At 49.6% G+C, this 19072-nt stretch overlaps 1 protein-coding gene across 3 annotated transcripts in view; it reads right to left on the bottom strand.

Moving 5' to 3' along the window:
• HK1 (hexokinase 1) overlaps positions 1-19072 on the bottom strand; it is a 113902-nt gene that overhangs the window by 22382 nt on the left and 72448 nt on the right. For all 3 annotated transcript variants that reach the window (XM_027596273.2, XM_027596271.2, XM_027596272.2), the window contains 5 exons: positions 10530-10678; positions 5781-5900; positions 2571-2666; positions 1885-1984; positions 1590-1773 (listed from right to left, as the gene is read on the bottom strand). In XM_027596273.2, the coding sequence (XP_027452074.1) occupies positions 1590-1773; positions 1885-1984; positions 2571-2666; positions 5781-5900; positions 10530-10678 (649 nt within the window). The remainder of the gene's footprint in view (positions 1-1589; positions 1774-1884; positions 1985-2570; positions 2667-5780; positions 5901-10529; positions 10679-19072) is intronic.

Here is a 19072-nt window from a genome sequence, read left to right as displayed (position 1 = left end):
GGGATATAGTTCAGCCCTTTAGGAAATTCAGAAATACTTCAAAATGGATGGCAGAGAAATCCAGGTTTCCATCCAAGCCACAGGGGACCCCCACACTGGGGCAAAGGATACAGACAAGGGCCTGGGTCATATTTGCTCAGCTATCACAGGTAACTGCCCTGCTCCACTGAGAAGGAAGCAGTTACCTGCCCTTCTGATTAAGTGATTGACAGTCACGACAGGTACCTAATCTCTTATCTGAAACCCCTGGGGTCACATATGCTTGGGAATGTGTAAATGTGAGGATTTTAGAGATGCAATATGATGCATAGGCACATGTTACAGAATATCCCCAGAGGTACCTGAAACAGCAGTACAATCAAGCACGTCCATAGCTCCCCAGTGAACTGTATGACTGGGCACGGTAAATAGTTCCATGTCAGGTGGGGTCAGGTTTTAGTACTGCAAGTTAGGCAAATGGATTGGGGGGAAAAAAAAAAAACCTTTGGCTGTCAGAGCTTTGGAACTGGCACCCTTTATCCCAAGTCTCAGGATGCAAAGTAGATGTTCAACTCTGGGTCTAAGAACTTGACATTCTCTTACTGAGGAACCTAGTTTATTCACCACCACCATTCCCGGTGGAGGGGGGCTGGCCATTTACACGATTCCATTAACTCGGGCGGTGGAAAGCCCAATCATCCAGCCTAGGGTATGGAGCTCTTTGGGTGATGGGTTTCAAAATGACAAATGAACTCCCAAGGTAAGGACTATTAAGCCAACAGGGTCAATGAACATCTCTCAGCACACTGACAGCATCCAAGCCCAGGATGTTGGGAGGGCGATCAGAGAGAACTAGCAACCCACGGCATCACAGAGAAATAGGAGCATGGCGCTTCAGGAGCTAAGGAGCTCAAATCAAGAAATGCCCACACTGCCATGAATAATGTCACTCATACCTCTGTAGCCAGGAGCTCGCTAAGGCCAAAAATAACCTGCCCCATTAGTCTGATGCTCTTTATCAACTCTGACCCATCTGCTCATACATAACATGGGAGAAGTTTCTCCATTCTCTGGGCTCCTTAAGGTCTGTATGACTCGAAAGGTTTACACCCACTCCTCTGCATGACAGACGTTCACACGTGGGACATCCCTCCCCAACTAGCTCTAAGTGCCAGACCGGAAGGGGCTCCTCGGAGCCCAGCACAGAGCTCTCAGGACACTCCCTGAGAAGGAAGCAGTTACCTGCCAGCCACCCTGCCTCCCGCGTGGCCTTGCTCCGCACCCAGCGGCAATGCTAGTGACTACAGGGTGTACAAGGGTTTTAAAACCCTAGCTCTATACTAATGCTTCTGTGCTCTTCATCTTCAAAATCTTTTACCAGGACACAATTATAGCATAATTTGACAAAGAGAAAATCATTTAAAACATGCTTTTAAAGCTGCAGACGCCACAGCCGCATATCTATCCAAAGGAGTGACAGACGGTGCAAATCTGATGGGCTTCTTGCTTTGTGATCACCTGCCTTTCTGCCCCTCCCATCTCAACCCCACATCGTTGGCTAAGTATCCCCAAAGTCATGCACACGACTGGTCAGAAAAGGTGGGACTCACAGCTGCTTCCCAGGGTTGAGGGAGCCACGGTCTATCTCTCGGTCAAACTCGGTGCGGATATCTTCCAGGGACCCGTCGTCCCCGAATGCCCCCCATTCTGTGTTGATGCACATCCTCCCCTCATCGCCTTCCACCAGGTCAATGTGCCTCAGTTCCTCCATGTAGCAGGCATTGGTGCCAGTGCCTTGGAGAGAGAGACCAGATCAGAAGCTGCGACCGCACCAAACCCCAAGAGGAGGCTGCCTGTGCCTTCTGGAAACACGGGCTGAGGGCACGGGGAAAGGGGTGACGTTACCAATGATGAGGCCGACTTCACACTGCTGGTCATCATAGCCACAGGTCATCATGGTCCCCACCGTGTCGTTCACCACGGCCACAATGTTGGCATCATAGTCCTGGGGACACAGAACGGGGGCGTCACCGCCCACTCTCACGTGGGAGCAGAGGTCACGGAGGGCGTGGCCAGCGAGCCCCCGTGTTCAGACCCGGCAGGGGGGTGCTGCTCTCATTACTGCTGGCCCTCAGATCAGCCGGATTAGAGCGCAGCAACTGCATTATGGAAACTGCACAGTCACCTTCACTACCTGGCTCAGGATTCTTTTCCGAGTGGATTTCACGCACGGAGCCACAACCCTCCACAAACCACGTGCTCCAGGCCTGTGCTGACGGCCCTTGTTCCAACCACGCAGGCTGCACCTGCCCGCGTCAGCTGCCCCCGCACAGCCCAGCGCTTCTGTCGGAAGGAGGCAGCCCCCCAGGGCTCGGCCCCTCTGGGCAGCGCTTCTAACATTCCTGCTTTGAACCTTCTGGGCTGTGGGCCCTCCCCAGTCATCTGCCTGGGTCTTCAAGACACCCCGTGTGATGCCTCCGGCCATGCACTACCGCCCCCAAGAAGGGCCTTGGTCTGGTTCAGATCCCAGCCTCCTCCCCACATCGCCCCACCTCCACGCGGCAGGGACAGGTGGCCCTGAGAAAAGTTACCCCGCGCTTTTTGATGGCTTTGTTAAGCAGCTTCACCACATCCATTCCCTCCACTCCACTCGCTTTAAATTTCTTTGTCCAGGTGATCAGGATGCCCTGCAAAGGAGAGCAGATGGGGGTTGGACGAGGGCTGGGAGGCCTGCAGAACCCCCAGGTCCCTGGGGAGGCTGCTCAAGGGCAGTAACCAAGCAGAGGCCCAGAGAGGACAGGTGGCTCCCTCCAAATCACACTGGGTAACCACAGAGCCAGACTCCGTCCCGTCTCCTGTCCATCCGTCTGCAGGACGGATTTCTCTGGGGGCTGCCATGGAGAAAACTGTGCAGCTCACACTAGAATCCAGCCAGTGGCTTGCCAGGACAGTGGTGTCACCCAGCGTGCAAATCTACCTGGATGTCAAATGCACAGCCAAACTTCAAGTAAAAAGAGAACAAGAGAAATCCTGTTATTACCTGACCACCCCTCTCCACTGGCGAGCCAGAGCCCAGCTCCTATAGCCCCGAGGGAAGACAGGCAGAGCCAAATGGGGAAGAGAGACAAAATGCCAAGGCAATTTTTGGCTACTGAACTTCTAAAGCCAGGTGCTAGAGATTTAAGGATAATACTAACTAAATATGAGTTACGCCTCTTTCCCAATTTTTAACTCCCATTTGTAAGCAGCAACTCCACTATTTATACAATAGGGCTCATTTCTGTTTGTAGATTAATGGAGAAATATCAAAAAGGCTAGACAGCCAATGGTCACTCACTCGGGAATCAGGAAGGGTAGAAATTTTACTCTTTGCTTTACATCTTTACATTATCTATATAAATAGCTTTACATATTGCTTTTGTGTTTTTTTTTTTTAAATCAAAGATACTCGAAAAAAATAATTGTTATACTTGACTGTTTTTTCTCTGAATGGACAAGGTTGCCACACATGCGGCAGGACAGGGCAGAGCTCTCATTCAGGCCCCGTGGGCCTCTGGGGGTGCCACAGGGATGGGGCGCTTGCCCGCACACAGCCTGCCCCCGCTCACGGTGAAAGCCGCACAGCCCCGTGAGATGCACAGAAAGGGGAGTGTGCGGGAGACTTTGTGGTTCTTTGCTCAGCGGCAGCCTGTTCCTAAGCCAGGCATTCCAGAAACCCCTGGACACTGTTTTCTTCCCCTCTACCCCAACCCCCAAAAGCCTCAGAGAGTATGCTGCGGAAAGAATGTGGGGCTGGAAATCAGGAGGCCGGTCCCATTCTCACACCTCTGCCCACTTCCTTGTGGGCAGCTCCCCAGATTCCTCTGAGGGTCACTTTGCTCATCTGTGGAATGAGGCAGCTGGTCTAGATTTATACGATCCTGAAGGTTCCAGGTAGCCTTGAAGAGTGGGCCTAGGCAACCACCCACCAGATCGGTAATTAGTCTGTGGTCCACTGGCTTCCCGGCAGGCAGTGCGGCCCGGCCCAGGAAGCCCTCCCCGGATGGGGAGGGTCAAGGCCTGTGTGTGTGTGGGGGGGTGCCTCTAGCCCCTCTGCCCACAAAGCCCCTCTAGCAGACACATCTGCCCTGCCCTGGGGGGCTCTCCTGCCTCTGAGGATATTCTCTCCCCCTTCTGCAATGCCTTCCTCCCTGGAAGATCACAGCTTCTGTGGGGCAGGCCCCATCTGCTCCCTGTCCTCTCCCAGGGTCTAGCCCAGCCGCACAGGGATGGCACCCGGGCAGTGGTCACTGACGACAGAGCTAGGTCGAGCAGTCACTTCACTCCCAGGCCACCCCCACCTCTCTGCCCGGGGGCCATGACTGTCATGTCTCCACTCTCAGAAGCCAAGGGAAACTTAGTACCAAGAACAGACTTTGAGAAAGGTTCGGGAAGACACCGAGAAGACACATCACAAAGTGATCCAAACATCTTGGAGGTGTCGCAATGCCAGACACCAGAGAGTCTGGACAGGCCACGGCAGTCCTGACGGAGACAGGCGGACCGCAGTATCTCAGAGGTCTTCAGTGGGGGGGAAGGGGGGGGAAGGGTGACGGGAGCGTATGGGATTCTGGTCCTAGATCCGTCGTCAATAAGCCCTGTGACCTCGGGGGCCTGGTTCTCCATCTGGGGAATGACGGGCTTGGCCTACTGAGCTCTCAAGCCCCCTCTTGCTCCAACATGATGTGATTATACAAATGACACAGACGGGGGGGCTCCAGGGGCTTGAAGCGGTGCCTGGGACAGGGCGCTTACCCTACTGATAAGGAGGTACAGGGCTGCTGCCCAGAAGCGTGGAGGGGGCCATGTGCACCAACGTGACTATCCTGCAGGAAAGCAGACTGGTTAGGAGCACAGGCTCTGGAGCCAAACTGCCCAGAGCGAATCTGGGCTCTGCTGCCTCCCGGCTGTGTGGTCCTGGGCAGGTTCCTGACTCCTGCTAGCCTCAGTGTCCTCATCGGTAACCTGGGAATCACAAGCACTTCATGCACGGGCGTTTTGGAAGATACCGTGTTCACTGCAGAGTGCGCCTTAGGACAGAGCCTGGCACCTGAGCGACCCTCGGTAACGTGAACTCTCAGAGTCCCTATTATGAGGAGTTTGTTCACAGGTTGCTTGCTCTGTGTGTGTGTGTGTTTTCTGTCTCTCGTGTAGAAAAGGAACAGGCTGCATCTACTTATTCTGTCTCCCTGCAGTCTGAGGTACAATGGTGCCACGGGGTATGTCTGAGTCCCTCCCTGCTAAGCAGATGAATGAATGAACAATGAGCTACAACAGCGTGGGCATATAACGATCCACCCGAAGGTCCAAAAGGGCCTCTCTGGGGCTGGAGCTGCTCGCAGGCAGAAGCTCTGGAGAGGTGGCCCGGGCACCCGAGACGTGGGGTCCTGACCAGATTCCCCGTTCCCAGGATGGCCTCCAGGTAAACCCCACATTGCACAGCCCTGACAAAAGGCTTGCCCGCCTCTCTCCACTGTCACCAAAACTACTTGCTATGCTTTCACTTGCTTGCATTTCGTAAGTGTCCCCAGCTACCTAAACACCATGACCCATCTCCAGAAATTTGGAAATCACTTAAGTAATTGAAAGACAAACACAACAACATGACCTCACATTAATTCCTACAAATGTTTCTTGAGAAATACAAGATATGCAGGCCATCCATCTGGTGAGCAAAAGGGACAAAGGGTCGGGAAAAGGGGCTCGTCGACTTTCCCATTCTGGGGCTTCTGTCGGGCCCACCAATCCCAGCATGCGCTTACCTCGTCTATTTTGGACTGCCGACAAGGGAAAGAAAACGTGAATCCCACAGGTAATTTCTTGTCCTTGATTTTTTTTTTCTCCATAAAGTCTCCCAGGCACTCAGCCACGTGATCAAAAAGCTGGAGGAAGCACAAGAGAGCAGTCAGGAGTGAAAGAGAGTAGCCGCGCTGGCTGCCCATCCCCACGCCACCCCCGCAGCACCCCACAGCCCTGCTGGGAAAGCCATGCTGGGTGTGAATGCTAGAGAAAGAGTCCCTTAAAAAGAGACTTCCCTGCAGGGCAGCACAGCGTAGGAAGCAGTTCAAACCCTTTGATCAGATCTAGCCTATCAGTGGTCACTAATATGTCTCACTGGGTGCTCAGGAAAGTTTAAAGGAATAGAAAATCCCCTCACCCCTCCATAATACCCGGGCAGTGGGTGGAGTGGTGTCTGGCCCCTTCTCTCGATCTGTATCTCTATCTACCTCGGTCTGTGCAAATTCCAAAAATTCTATGTGCAGTTCCAGAGCCTCTAGCCCACTTGCGCGATTTCACAATCTTCAGACTATCCTATTTTTATTTTACTGAAGTCGGATACGCACACACAGAAAAGTGCACACATCTGAAGCACAGAGTTCACTGGATTCTCTCCAGCCCACCCGCCTGTGTCACCAGCACCCATGTCAAGGAACTCTGCCAGCACCCAGACTCCTCCCTCGCGCCCCTTGCGGTTACTGCCAGCACCTAACCCCACAAGGGCGTTTGGCAGTCGCTTTGGATTCGTTCTGCCATCTGTCTACTACGGAGAAAAGCAGGGAGGGTGCATTCTTTGGTGTCCGCCTTCTTTCCCTCGACATGACGTGTGGGAGAATCATCCACACTGTTGTGTGCCTTGGTAGACTATTCATTCTCATTGCATTTAGTGGATTTTAACTTAAGTTTGCCAGCTCCATGACACCTTGCCTAGGATATACATACACATCTTAGGAGCCACTAGAAAGAGCACAGACCACGATTTCCCTAGCCTCTGCATGAATACTGTCAATGATAGAAGGCTGACCACCTCCAAGGCAACCTTTTTGGATCTAATACCTCCCCTCATCTCTAAAATGTATCCAGAATTGAATATAATGTTTCATATGTGTTCTGAACACAGGAGGGCTTAGTTGAACTAAGAACCTCCCTTTTCCTTAGCTCTGTACCTCTATTAATGTAATCAAAGCATATATATGCTCTTTTGGCAACCAAGCCACAGTCTAGGTAACCCCGTCTTTTTCACATGGCTATCATAACACTAGACCTCCCTTATGTATGGGACTGACACAGCTACGGAGCTTCTAGAATGCCAAAAGAAGGCAGTGCTGGCAGGGCCAACCACATGGTCACAGAAAGCAATCCCAGCCCATGTTCCCAGACAAGGCTATCTTCCTGAAAGCCTTCCTTGCAGGGATATCCTCGAGAGGGGGCCAGAAGTCATTACTCCTATCCCCAATTTTCCCCAGAGGTTCCTGACCCAGCTCTAAGGTCTGACTTTGCTGCCAGGATAAAGGAAAACCCGCCAATTTTGATTTAGGAGCCTCTGTCCCTGAGTCACTCTTACTCAGACTGTGCCTGCAGCCAGTGACTGTGACTGGAGAGACACATGACCACCTTCCCTGGAGGGGCCCGGCTAAGCTTCCTGCGACCTACATTTCTAAGTAATATAAACCCATTACGAAGTCCGTCAGCAAGCCCCACGTCATCTGCTCTCACAAGCCCCAGGCCCCCCTGTGGCCCTCAGCAGAGATGGCCTCGGGGCAGAAGGCGGGTGGAAGGAAGGCCACAGGAAGTAGCAGGGAGAAGGCAGCCTGCAGAAAAGGATGCCCACGGATGAGGCGCTATAATAGCTCCCAGATCCAATCCAAACACAGCCACCCGCAGTGCTCTGTTAAGAAGGAAATGCCCACAGCCCAGGAGCTCCCAGCCTGCTCAAAGAGCCCGGAAGCTCCCACCACGCTAGCCCGAGTCTGTGACCGACCAGGGAGGGAAGCTAGCCAGCCTCGCCGGGCTCAAAATTCTTGTGTCTAAAAAAGCATTATTTTTTTCTTTCCTAACAACATAATCATTATTTTAAAAATCCCCAGAGATTGTTTCTCCAATTGAAAAGGGTAAAAATGACGAAAACAAAAATTTAACATTTATTATTCAAAATTTCCCAAACTAAATAAATAATTTTTAAGAAGCCTGCATTTATGCCTCCAAGATTATTAAAGCTTAAAGATGAACTGAACTTTTTGGGATAGCGTGTGTGTGTGTGTGTGTGTGTGTGTGTGTGTGTGTGTGTGTGTGTGAGCTGGGGAGAAGAAAAAGATAAAGCAAATAGTTAGCAGCTGGGGAATCTGGATGAGGGCATATATGGGAGCTCTTTGTGTGTATCTTAAAACTTTTCCATAAGTTTAATATTATTCCAAATAAAAGGTCTAAAAATCTATTAAAAATTCCTGCATATTACAGAAGATGACATCACAACCCGTGAATTCGGGGCTATTCACAAACTGAGTCTGAGTTGCTTCACGGGCACAATGGGGCCCTTAACCTCCCACCATATTCTACAGGTTGATCAGAAAAATGGTCCCCTGACACTTATGTCTAACCTCAAACCAAACTTCTGAAGAAGAGCTTCCTGTTTCATCCCTATTTTCAACTGCCAACCCTCTTCCTCAGCCGCTGGACTCTCCTCCTTGCCCACAGCCCTCACATTTCTTCACCATCAAAAAATTTTAAAGATGATAAAGACAAGAGCTAGGCTCAGAGGGTTCCACCTTGCTGAAACTGTAACAACTGGAACCAGACTACGTGAGTACAAATTCCAGCTCTATCATTTATGAGCTGTGTGACCCAACGGGCTGGCTGCTCAACGTATGAGCCTCCGTTTTCTCATCTGTAAAATGGGAATGATGACAAAATGAGTTAATACATACAAAGTGCTGATGTCAGTGACAGGTACCTAGCGAGCACTGTGGAAGTACTGCTATAATAATACATCATCATTACCACCATTGTCATCATCTTCATTGCCTTTTCTTTGCAGACTGCTTGGAAGGGGAAAAGGAGCAGAAACAGACAGCAGGAAACAGTGACCCTGGAGCTGAGAAGATGGGGACAGAGGCTGGGACACATGAGGTCCCAGGGGCGCAGTAAGAAGAAGTCACTGTGGAAGTGAATAGATAACCGAGTGTGCACCTGTTGGGGGGGCACCCCCTTAATTTACAAACCCTGCTCCTAAAAGGTCAAGCCAAAGCACACGGGAATGTCAGCACGGGCTACAGTCCTGATGGTGAAGGCAGCAGAGGTGGCTCAACCCAAGGCCCGTGGACAACAGACAGTGACGGGTCAGCACTTGCTGCCAAATGGAAGGAGCAGGATGCCAACTCAAGGCTGCTGGCTACTTGCAGGAAGGACAATGCAGCAACCACTGCTGGGCAGGATTAGGAGACCTCGCAGCTAGCAGCCCGCATGCACAAGGATGGGCCGTTTTCTGCAGCCTGGCAGTGGAGGGGAAAGCAGGGGAATCTCCAGGCAGGGCCATCCAATGAGTGATACACTCATCTGTTCTGGAGACAGTGCCTTTTTCAATGCTCCCCATGACACAGTCGGAAAAGCTCTGAACCCAAGCCCCCCAGGAGCAAACGAAAGGCTGAGATTAGCCCTTTTCTCTCAGACCAAAAAAAACCAAAACAAAACCAGGGGGAGCGGGGGGGGGGGGGGGGGGGGGGGGGGGGGGGGGGGGGGGGGCCAGGCCCCACCCACATTAACCGCTGGCCCCAGGCCCCACCCACATTAATTTAGAAACAAAGTAGAGTCAAGAGGAGAAGGCTCCTGGGTCTCATCTCAAAGTCCAGGTCAGAACAAATGAGTTTTCTGGTGAACTTAGTCATGAGCCTTGACATGAACACACCCTTCCTAAAACAAGTATTTGGCAAGCTCCGAATACATCTCCTGGGCAGCAACCATGACTCTGAGAGGCGAGCTACAGACTACAGGAGCCAGAGCATCTCCAGGAAAGCGGGAGGAGCAGCTCCCATACACAGCAGGCTGACAGGACACTGAATGACCGGAAACCGCGATCACAGGGTCCTCAGTGAGCGAGGGCCCCCACCACGCACCACAGCCAGAGGGACGGGGCAAGGGTTCCCACAGCCCCTTGGCCAGCTACAGAAGACAGCCCTTCCGGGGGGCACCCCATCAAGGGGACGGGCCTCAGGTATCAGATGTGACGGAAGGGGATGGTGCCCTTCTGTACCAAGGACTCTCAGGAGGCTATTAAATCAGTAGCCAGGAGCCCTTGACTAGCGCTTGGGCCATGAGCTCCAATTCCCGCCGCCCTACAAGGTGACAGCCAGACCCTGTGAGGCCTGGGCCCCAGGTGAGCTGGTGGGGGAAGCCAATGACTTGGAAGAAGGGCTGTTTTCACCCAAGGGCTCTGCGAAACCTGCACTAAGGAGCCAACCCCAGGATCCTTAGGAAATGAATCCCTTTGCCCACAGAGCTGCCGGGCCCCCTCCTCATACCTCCAGCATATGCAAGTCCCAGTGGCCCCCCCGTCCCATGCACCAGTTTTCCCAGACCGTGGGCTCTCATTAGACGGTCACACCCTTCCACCCAGCAGCCCCTCTCCACGTGAACCTATGAGGGACTCCTTCCAGGGGCTCAGACACCAGAGCTTGGGGGGCTGGTTCCCAGAGGTATGAGCCCGCCGAGGCTGATCAGAAGGGAGCGGGGGGACCCACCTGGCTTCCACTGCCGTGCACGATGTTCTCCGGGGTGTCGTAAATCTCGGACTCCATGTGAACATTCTGGTTTTGCTCATGATTCACTTGCACCCTCAGAATTCGAAAGGAAGACCCGCCAAGATCCAGGGCAATGAAATCTCCCTTTTCTGTTTAGGGAGACAACAGGTATCACATCAGGGTCACATGTGACGGGAAGACCCCACGCTTTGCCCACCTCTTGACAGGGTCCGGCTGGCCTGCCTCCCCCGTGCAAACCTCACCCAACCACTGCCCTGTCTGGAAAATGGACCCAAACCAGCCCAGCGTGTGGCTGGCCAGCTCCAAGCAGGGGAAGGCGGGTGCTGTACAGAGCGCCCCCCGCCCCCCGCAAGCTTTTTCTAATTCCCTACCGTTTCCTCCAGACAGCACTGTGATCCATAAAATACAAACAGCATCTCAACTCCGAGAACACCCCATATCTGAGATCCATCCCATGCCTTGAGTGTCTGCCACACCTCCACTTACTCCCCGGGGTGGGGAGGGTTAAACTGTGGTAAAATCTACATAACATAAAATTCACCACTGTAACCATCTTTAAAGTGGCGTTAAGTACAATGTTGTGCAAACATTACCACCACCATTCATCTCCAAGACTCTCCCTCAGCCCTGACAGGGTGATGAAACTCTAGAACCATTCCCCACTCTTCTTCTCCTAGTCCCTGGGTCACCGGATCTCGCCTTGCTATCACCACAGATTTGCCTCATCTGGATAGTTGACAGAAGTGGAATCACACAATACTTGGCCTTTTATATCTGGCTTCTTTCACTTTGCATAATGTCTCAAAGTTCATGTTGTAGCGTGTGTCAGAGTTTCACTGCTTTCTGAGGCTGCCTGATCTAACCCACTGCGTACAGTTACCACATTGCCTATCCATCCACCCACCTGCCGGGGGGTACTGTGTGGTTTCTACCCAGGGAAGGCTTTTAACAGAAGTCCCGCTCAGTCACGTAGCAGGAACTGGCCTGATATGGCTGCATCCCTCAGGCCCAGTGTGTGCACTGACTGAGGTGTGCCTCAGTGGGACGCAGATAATGGCACTGTACGCCCAGGCCACCACACAGCAGCAGGGGAGGAGGCCATGGGAAGGGTCCCAAACCATCAAGCCACCACCTAACATTCTTTACCCTATTTCTCATTAGTAATTCTTACACATGTTTCCAAAAATGTGGTAAAAATCTGTGAATTTTACTACCGATGTGACATCCCCAACTGCCCCAATGGGTATCAGGCCAGGGGTGACAGCCACCACTGCCATCCTGAGCCCCGGGAGTCCCCAGAGTCATCAATACTACAGCAGCATAAATACAAGTCTGCGTGGGATCTCATTTTCCTAGGGAAGCATCTTTAATATTCTATTTTTCAGTAATGGCATCACTGAGATATAAATCACCATACAAGTCACCCATTTAAAGTGTGCAATTCCACAGTTTTTCATAAATTCAGCGATGCCACCATTGCCTCAAACCAGTTTTAGAGTGCTTTCACCTCAAAAAAGAAATCCTGTACTCTTTTAACTATCTCCCTCTCGAACAAGCAAGCACCCTCTTCCCCCGCTGCCCTAAGCAACCATTAACCTACTCCTGTCTCCACTGCTGTGTGCATTCTGGACAGTTTGTATGAAGGGCATCACACGGCACGTGGCCTCTTGTGGCCAGCATCTTGGTGTAGCAGGGGTCAGCACTTCATTTCCGTATGGCCAAATAACAGTCCATTGTAGGGAGGTACCTCATTTCATTTACCCATTTGTCTGTGGATGGACTCTCTGGGCTATTTCTACCTCTGGCTGTCATGAATAACACTGCTATGGATATTTCTGCACGAGTTCTTGTGCGGCCCTGTTTTCATTTCCCTTGGGTATATACCTAGAAGTAGAACTGCTGTTGAGTGGTAACTCACTTTGAACTTTCTGAGGAACTACCACCGGTGTCTGAGGAGTGGCCCCATTGTCCATCCCCCCAGTGAATCATAAAGGTTCCAATTTCTCCACATCCTCAATTCTTATCATCATCTTATTTTATTCTGGTTTGCATTTCTCTGGCAAATGCAACGAGCACCTCTTCACGAGCTTCTTTGCCATTTTTTGCCTTCCTTGGCGAAATGTCTATTCAGATTCCCTGGCTTATTTTAAAAATGGGATTGTCTTTGGAGTGTTGAGTTGTAAGAGTTCTTTCACATTCTAGACCTAAGTCCCTATCAGATATATGACTTGTAAATATGGTCTTTCATTCTGTGGACTGTCTTTTCACTTTTTTTTTTTTAAAGATTTTATTTATTTATTTGACAGAGAGAGACACAGCAAGAGAGGGAACACAAGCAGGGGGAGTGGGAGAGGGAGAAGCAGGCTTCCCGCGGAGCAGGGAGCCCGATGCGGGGCTCGATCCCAGGACTCTGGGATCACGACCGGAGCCGAAGGCAGACACCTAACGACTGAGCCACCTTTTCACTTTCTTGACGGTGACTTTTGAAGCATACGAGTTTTCCATTTTGACGAAGTACACTGTATCTGTTGTTTCCTTTGTTGTTTGTGCCTTTGGGGTCATATCTTAAAGGAAGCCATTGCCAAAACCAGGGTCACAGAGATTTACACCTGTGTTTCTTGCCAAGAGTTTTATAGTTTTAGCTCTTACATGTCGGTATTTGATCCATTCTGAGTTGATTTTTCTTTATGGTGTGAGGCAGGGGTCCAACCTAGTTCTTTTACGGCTGGATATCCACTTATCCCAGCAACATTTGCTGAAAAGACGGTTCATTCCTTCATTGAACAGTCTTGGCACCTTTGTCAAAACTCAAGCGACCATACATGTATGGGTTTCTGAACTCTCCATTCTTCCCCCCCAATTTTGATACATAATTGATATCCTGAGCTCTCAATTCTGATCCACTGATCTATCATCCTTATGCCAGCACCACAGCATCTTGATTGTTGCTTTGTAGGAAAATTTGAAACAAGGAAGTGAAAGTCCTCCAACTTTGTTCTTCTTTTTCAAGATTGCTTTGGCTATTTTGGGTCTCTTGAGGTTTCTTCTTCTTATTTTTTAAGGTAATGGTTAGGAAGAAAAAAAAAGCTTCTCTTTTATAAAGCAGACACATCTTTGTATTTGATTCCACCGACCTGTCAGCTCGGACACATTGCTCTATTTCTGGAACTTAGAATGGTGTTTGATATACAGTAAGAGCTCAACAAATACTTGAACTCATGAGGTGGTAAAGGAATCAATGAACAAACCAAAGAATTCTCAGAGTGAATTTTCCCCATTCTTAACCTCTCTCTCAAGTTCCTTAAGGGAAAAAAACCACAACCTGGGCTTGTGTGCATCCTACCCATGGCACCCAGGAGAACTCAACGAATGCTCGATGGCTGCTTGATCACAGGGGCTGGTGCCCCAATCACTCACTCACTCAAGGTAGCCCTGCTTATTGGTCATTAAGCACAAAACAGTGATACTGCTGGTCGGTTGAGAAATTTATTGAGAAATTATCCCTGTATCATACAATTCATCCATTTTAGTTTTTTAAGGTTATTTTAATTCCAGTGTGTTATAATTCATCCATTTTAAAGTGTAGAATTCTGTGGTTCTTCAGTATATTTACAGAGTTGCACAACCATCACCACTACCTAATTTTAGAGCACTTTCAGCATCCCAGAAAGAAACTCCGTACCCACGAGCTGTCATCACTCCCCACTTCCTGGCAACCCCTCTTACCCACCAACGACCACAAATCTACTGTCTGTTTCTCTAGATGTTCCCACTCTGGACATTTCATACCAATGGACAGGTGGTCTATTGTGGATGGCTTCTTTCACCTACTATAGCTGATGTTTCTGATGTTTTCAAGGTTCGTCTATGTTGTGGCATGTATCAGTACCTCGTCCATGTCTATGACTGAATTATATTCCATTGTATGAATACACCACATCATGCCACTGGTTTTAAACTGCTTCTATGGTCCAAAGGAAACAGACCGAGGGAGAACGCCAGGAAGCAGGTGTCACAGATTGGTAGGAAATTCTGACCCAGACTTTATGGGTTGTTTGCATCCGTTTAGAAGGTTTTTTGGTTTGTTGGTTTGTTTGTTTGTTTTCAGATTTTATTTTTAAGTAATCTCTACACCCAGCGTGAGGCTCGAACTCACAACCCTGAGATCAACAGTTGCGTGCTCTACTGACTGAGCCAGCCAGGTGCCCCAGTTTAGAGTTTTCTTAGGGGTTTCCATCAGAACCTTAATCCCCATGCTGCTTACCCAGTTAAAAAACTGAATTCAGTATGAGGTGGCTCCTTCTCTCAGGACGAATTACTAGAATATCAAAAGCACTTTATTTTACCATCAACTGACATTCACTAAGCCTCTGTGCACTCCAGTTGCTACGTCCTTCATATGCATCATTTTATTTTTAGCTCCCTCAACCCTGTGCGGTAGGTACTATTGTGTCCTCCATTTTGCAGGTGAGCAAGTAAAGGCCGGGAGGGCTTAGGTGACTAGCCCAGGCACACAACCTACATGGCAGAGCCAGAACATGAATCCAAAGCTCAAAGTCACCACCACTGGCTCCAGCTGCCTGCCAGACAGACCTTGTGGACACAGATCCCTAAGGGCGGCAGTGGAGTGAGACTTCAGCACCACCAGAATGGCCGTTTTTTTCCTGGGGTTCCTCAACATCCACGACTCCTTGCGGCTTTTGGTTTTGTTCCTCCTTGTTCTCCAGTGAAGACAGTGCACTCTCAGTACAGTAAACAATTCTAAACCACTTGAGCAGATGAACGGGCACAAAGGCAAACACCGTGCTAGTATGAAATTATGGGTGCTTTTTGCTTTGTTTCAACATTTTAACTTAATTTTTTACTGCTTTAATGTTTGAATAAACATGTATTTATTTATTTCCTGTTTTACACCATCTTTACATCATAACTTTAAAAAAAATAGCATGACCCATTTTTCGGTTGCTATCGTGGTCAAAAGTCTCATTTGCAGTTAAATCAAAGGTCTTAAGTCAAAGCAGCTTCTTGTACTCAGGTTCCAGGTGTCTGCGCAGGAGCTCCCGGTTAGTGGTGTCAGTGCCGACACAGATCAGGCGAGAGCTTTCAGCCCCTGCTGCAGGAAGGAGTCAGGTTTCAGGCAGCACCTCGGCAGGACCCAGGCCTGAAGTTTTTCAAGCAGGATAAGTGAAAATGACCTCAGCTGCCGATAACCGGAAGAATCTGGCCTTAGGGTACATGGGGCTGGGCCCCACTTCTGCAACTCTGCAAAGCCCCCTGCTCCATCCCAGGTGCCTGATGTGGCCCGTCCACTCCAGCTCTCCCCTGCTCCTTTGTTCAACAAGTACAGGTCAACAGCATCCCAAGAAGAAGTTTGAGTCAGAGACAGCAACCAGAAAAGGTGACCTTGAGATATCAAGACAACACTAAACACTGGACACTCCCCACACCTGCAGGTGGGAGTTGACCGATTTGAGGAGGGCCTTTCCCCGAAGGCAGTTTACAAGGGGGTCATTGTCAAGCCCAGTGCAGTTCCTGATCCTTCCCTGAACAATGACCCTGGTTCCAGGGTGCGTGTGTGATTGCTCAAAGAAATGGCAGGTGGCACCTCCTTCTGTAAATCACATTTGCAGCTCGGGAGATGTGGGACAAAGCTCAACAAATCCAACTGAACGACTTGCTCGTGGGCACATCTTTGGCACTGCCAGAGCCCCTCCCTTTTCTTAGTCACTCATATACTTGCAAATATTGTGATGCTCATTATCTTTTACGTGTATGTGTCTTTTCTTCCTCAGTTGGATGATAAGCAACTTGAAGGTGAGGGCAATGTAACATGCTTCCTTCCGTCCCCCGTGCTAAGTCTTGTACACAGCAGGGAATCAGTGTTTCCTGCTAGTTCAAAAGAACTGTCTGGGTCAAATGCATGTGTGTCTCGTCCTATTCTCTGCCAAGGCAAAAGATACCAAGGGATGACTTCTGGTAAGGGCAGCAAGATTTCCGGTAAACTTTGGGGGCTGTCTAAGCATCTCTTTAGATAACTATCCTCCCCATTTTTCATCTGAGGTTGGGGGTAGGCTGAACCCCTGCTCCAGCTCTAGGGGGACCAATGTGTGATCCAGGTGCAGGATCCAGGAGCATCCAGAGTCTCCCATCCTGGCCATCATGATTGGCTCAGGATGGGCATATGACCCAAGTCAGCCAACCATCACCCTCTCCAAGACCATCGCTAGGATCACCGGCTCTGAGGCAGCTGTCAGCTACAGATGCCAGAGCCATCTATCTCTGCCACCCTAAGGAAGAGGCAGCCTTTGAATGCAGCCAACACACAGACTGAAAGAATAAGGGACAGGTGAGTCCCAGGATACAGAAGCCAACTTACAACTAGATTTCCCAGTTACATGAACCTAAAATTTTGCTCTTTTTGCTTACACACATTTGAGTTCGATTTCTTTCAGCTACAACCAGAAGGCTCCTGAGTCCAATATTCTTTATTAGGGAATGAATCCCCCAAATACCTACTTGCCCTCCATAACAAAAGTCATCTATTTCATCTCAGGTTGGTTCCCCGATTAGAGCCACGGTGCCCCATCACCTCACTGCTGAGGTACCAGAGCTGCTATGTGGGGGCTCCTCCACATTCTGTGGGATACCAGGGTGGAAGTGAGACAGCCTGCCTTTGCTTTCCCCTTTTTTCTGCCTCCTCCCCCTATAGCATCACAGAGATGCCAGTGAATTCTGAAAAATTCTGAATCTTTTTTTCCCAGGGCTAGACCTACATGGTTAGGCCTGAGGGTGGGGATCCTCTGACTGGCTGCATCCACTGGGAAGGGCCCTCCCAAAGAATTCTTAGAAAATTAATTAGATGACACTAGTGTTAAGGAGGACAAGGACCCACTGGAACTCTCACGGTGGTTTGCGGTTTCCAGAGCACTTTCATTTGATCCTCTTGCAGCCCTCTGAGGCAGGGAAAAGCCGGGTTTGATAACCCATTTTACAGATGAGGAAATGGAGGCATAAGGAAGTTGAGTGACGCCTCCAAGGTCAGACAGATAATAAGCAGCAGAGCCAGAGATTAATCCAGTGTTCTGGGTTTGTTCCCCCCCCCGCCCTTTAATTTCAAGTTCAGCTTCTTTTTATAGCACTGGGCTTCCCTCCAACTACCTCGTCAAACCTTTAGCCTCAACGTTCCTTCCTGCCCTGCTGCCTCCTACTTGCAACTTCTTCCCACATTTCCCATTTCCACCAATGCCAGGAGAACCGCTCTTCCAGAGAAGGCTCATTACACAAAGCATCTGAAGGGCCCCTGGCAGCTCTCCACTTGATGATGACCACCATTATTCACAGCAAATAATGGAAAACAAACACGGGGACAGATGTCTCTCTCGAGTCCTGGTCTGTACTGGATAAAATACAGAGCAAACAGAAACCCCGCCTTCAGGAAATGCCTACTTTTGCCCTGCTCAACAAGTTGATTCCGTAGGTGAGACACAAAGGCTCTCCCTCCGCGTCTGCAACCCAGCTACTTGATGACAGTTCTACACCTACATCAAAAACCCAACCAGAACCCGAGAATGCAAATTTCACAGGTGGAGAGAATTTTTGAGACAATCCAACCATCTTCCCAGATAGGGAAACAAAGACAGAGAAAGGGAAGTGACCAGCCCAAATGCCATGGGAAAAGATAGTATTTTCTTTCCTTTGACCTAAAGAAATGCTATGTATATTTGGGGCCCCCAAAATTAACCGAACATACCGCAAATCAAATATTTTCCAACTTATCCTTTGGGGAAAGCGCATGCTCAGAACCACGAGGCAGAAACAGCAAAACATTCAACACAATTTACCCTCAAAAACCTTGCCACCTAATTAGTATTTCCAGTAACCTTACTGAGAAATGAGAGGAAGAGAAAAAAGGGGAGGTTTCGTGAACGAGACACAGAGCGAGCCCTTCTAAGGGAAGCTAGACGCAGAGGGCCAGCCATCCCCAGAGATTCACAGCTCTGAAAAGGGACTTTCTGTTTAGCCAAGTCACCAAAGTAAAAAAGCTTCAGTATTTTCCTTCTTTTATTTATTATTCATACCTTTCCTACTCCAAAAAGGATATGCAGCAGCTAAAAGCCACTTTAGGGTTTAAAAGAAAAAAATTAACATATAGATTACTGAAGAGCAATTAAAAGAAAAACCACTGCCCATAAAAAATGTCCAAAGGGGGGAAAAATAGTAAAAATGTGCTGATACATTTCCAAAAAATCAGTAGAGTTTCAAAACTCTGAGCCCAGTCCCCCGGGGTCAAGTTCAGCAGGAAAGGAAAGGTTTGTTTCTCCCTTTGACTTGGAAGTCACACCGCCCTTAACAGGTGGGGGCATCTCTCCACCGAGCTGAGTCCAATTTATCCCTCAGTGGTTTGGGATTACCACTAATTCTGTCGCTGACTAATTACACAGTTAAAGCAGTGATTAACATTTAAAAAGGGAACTGCACGGTTTACTATCAAGGAGGCCCGCATTCAGACTACTCCAGGGGAC

Source organism: Zalophus californianus, chromosome 15, assembly GCF_009762305.2.
Source record: "Zalophus californianus isolate mZalCal1 chromosome 15, mZalCal1.pri.v2, whole genome shotgun sequence".
Lineage (NCBI taxonomy): Eukaryota > Metazoa > Chordata > Mammalia > Carnivora > Otariidae > Zalophus > Zalophus californianus.
Note: the sequence above shows the minus strand (reverse complement) of the source record. Positions and strands in the feature narration are given on the sequence as shown.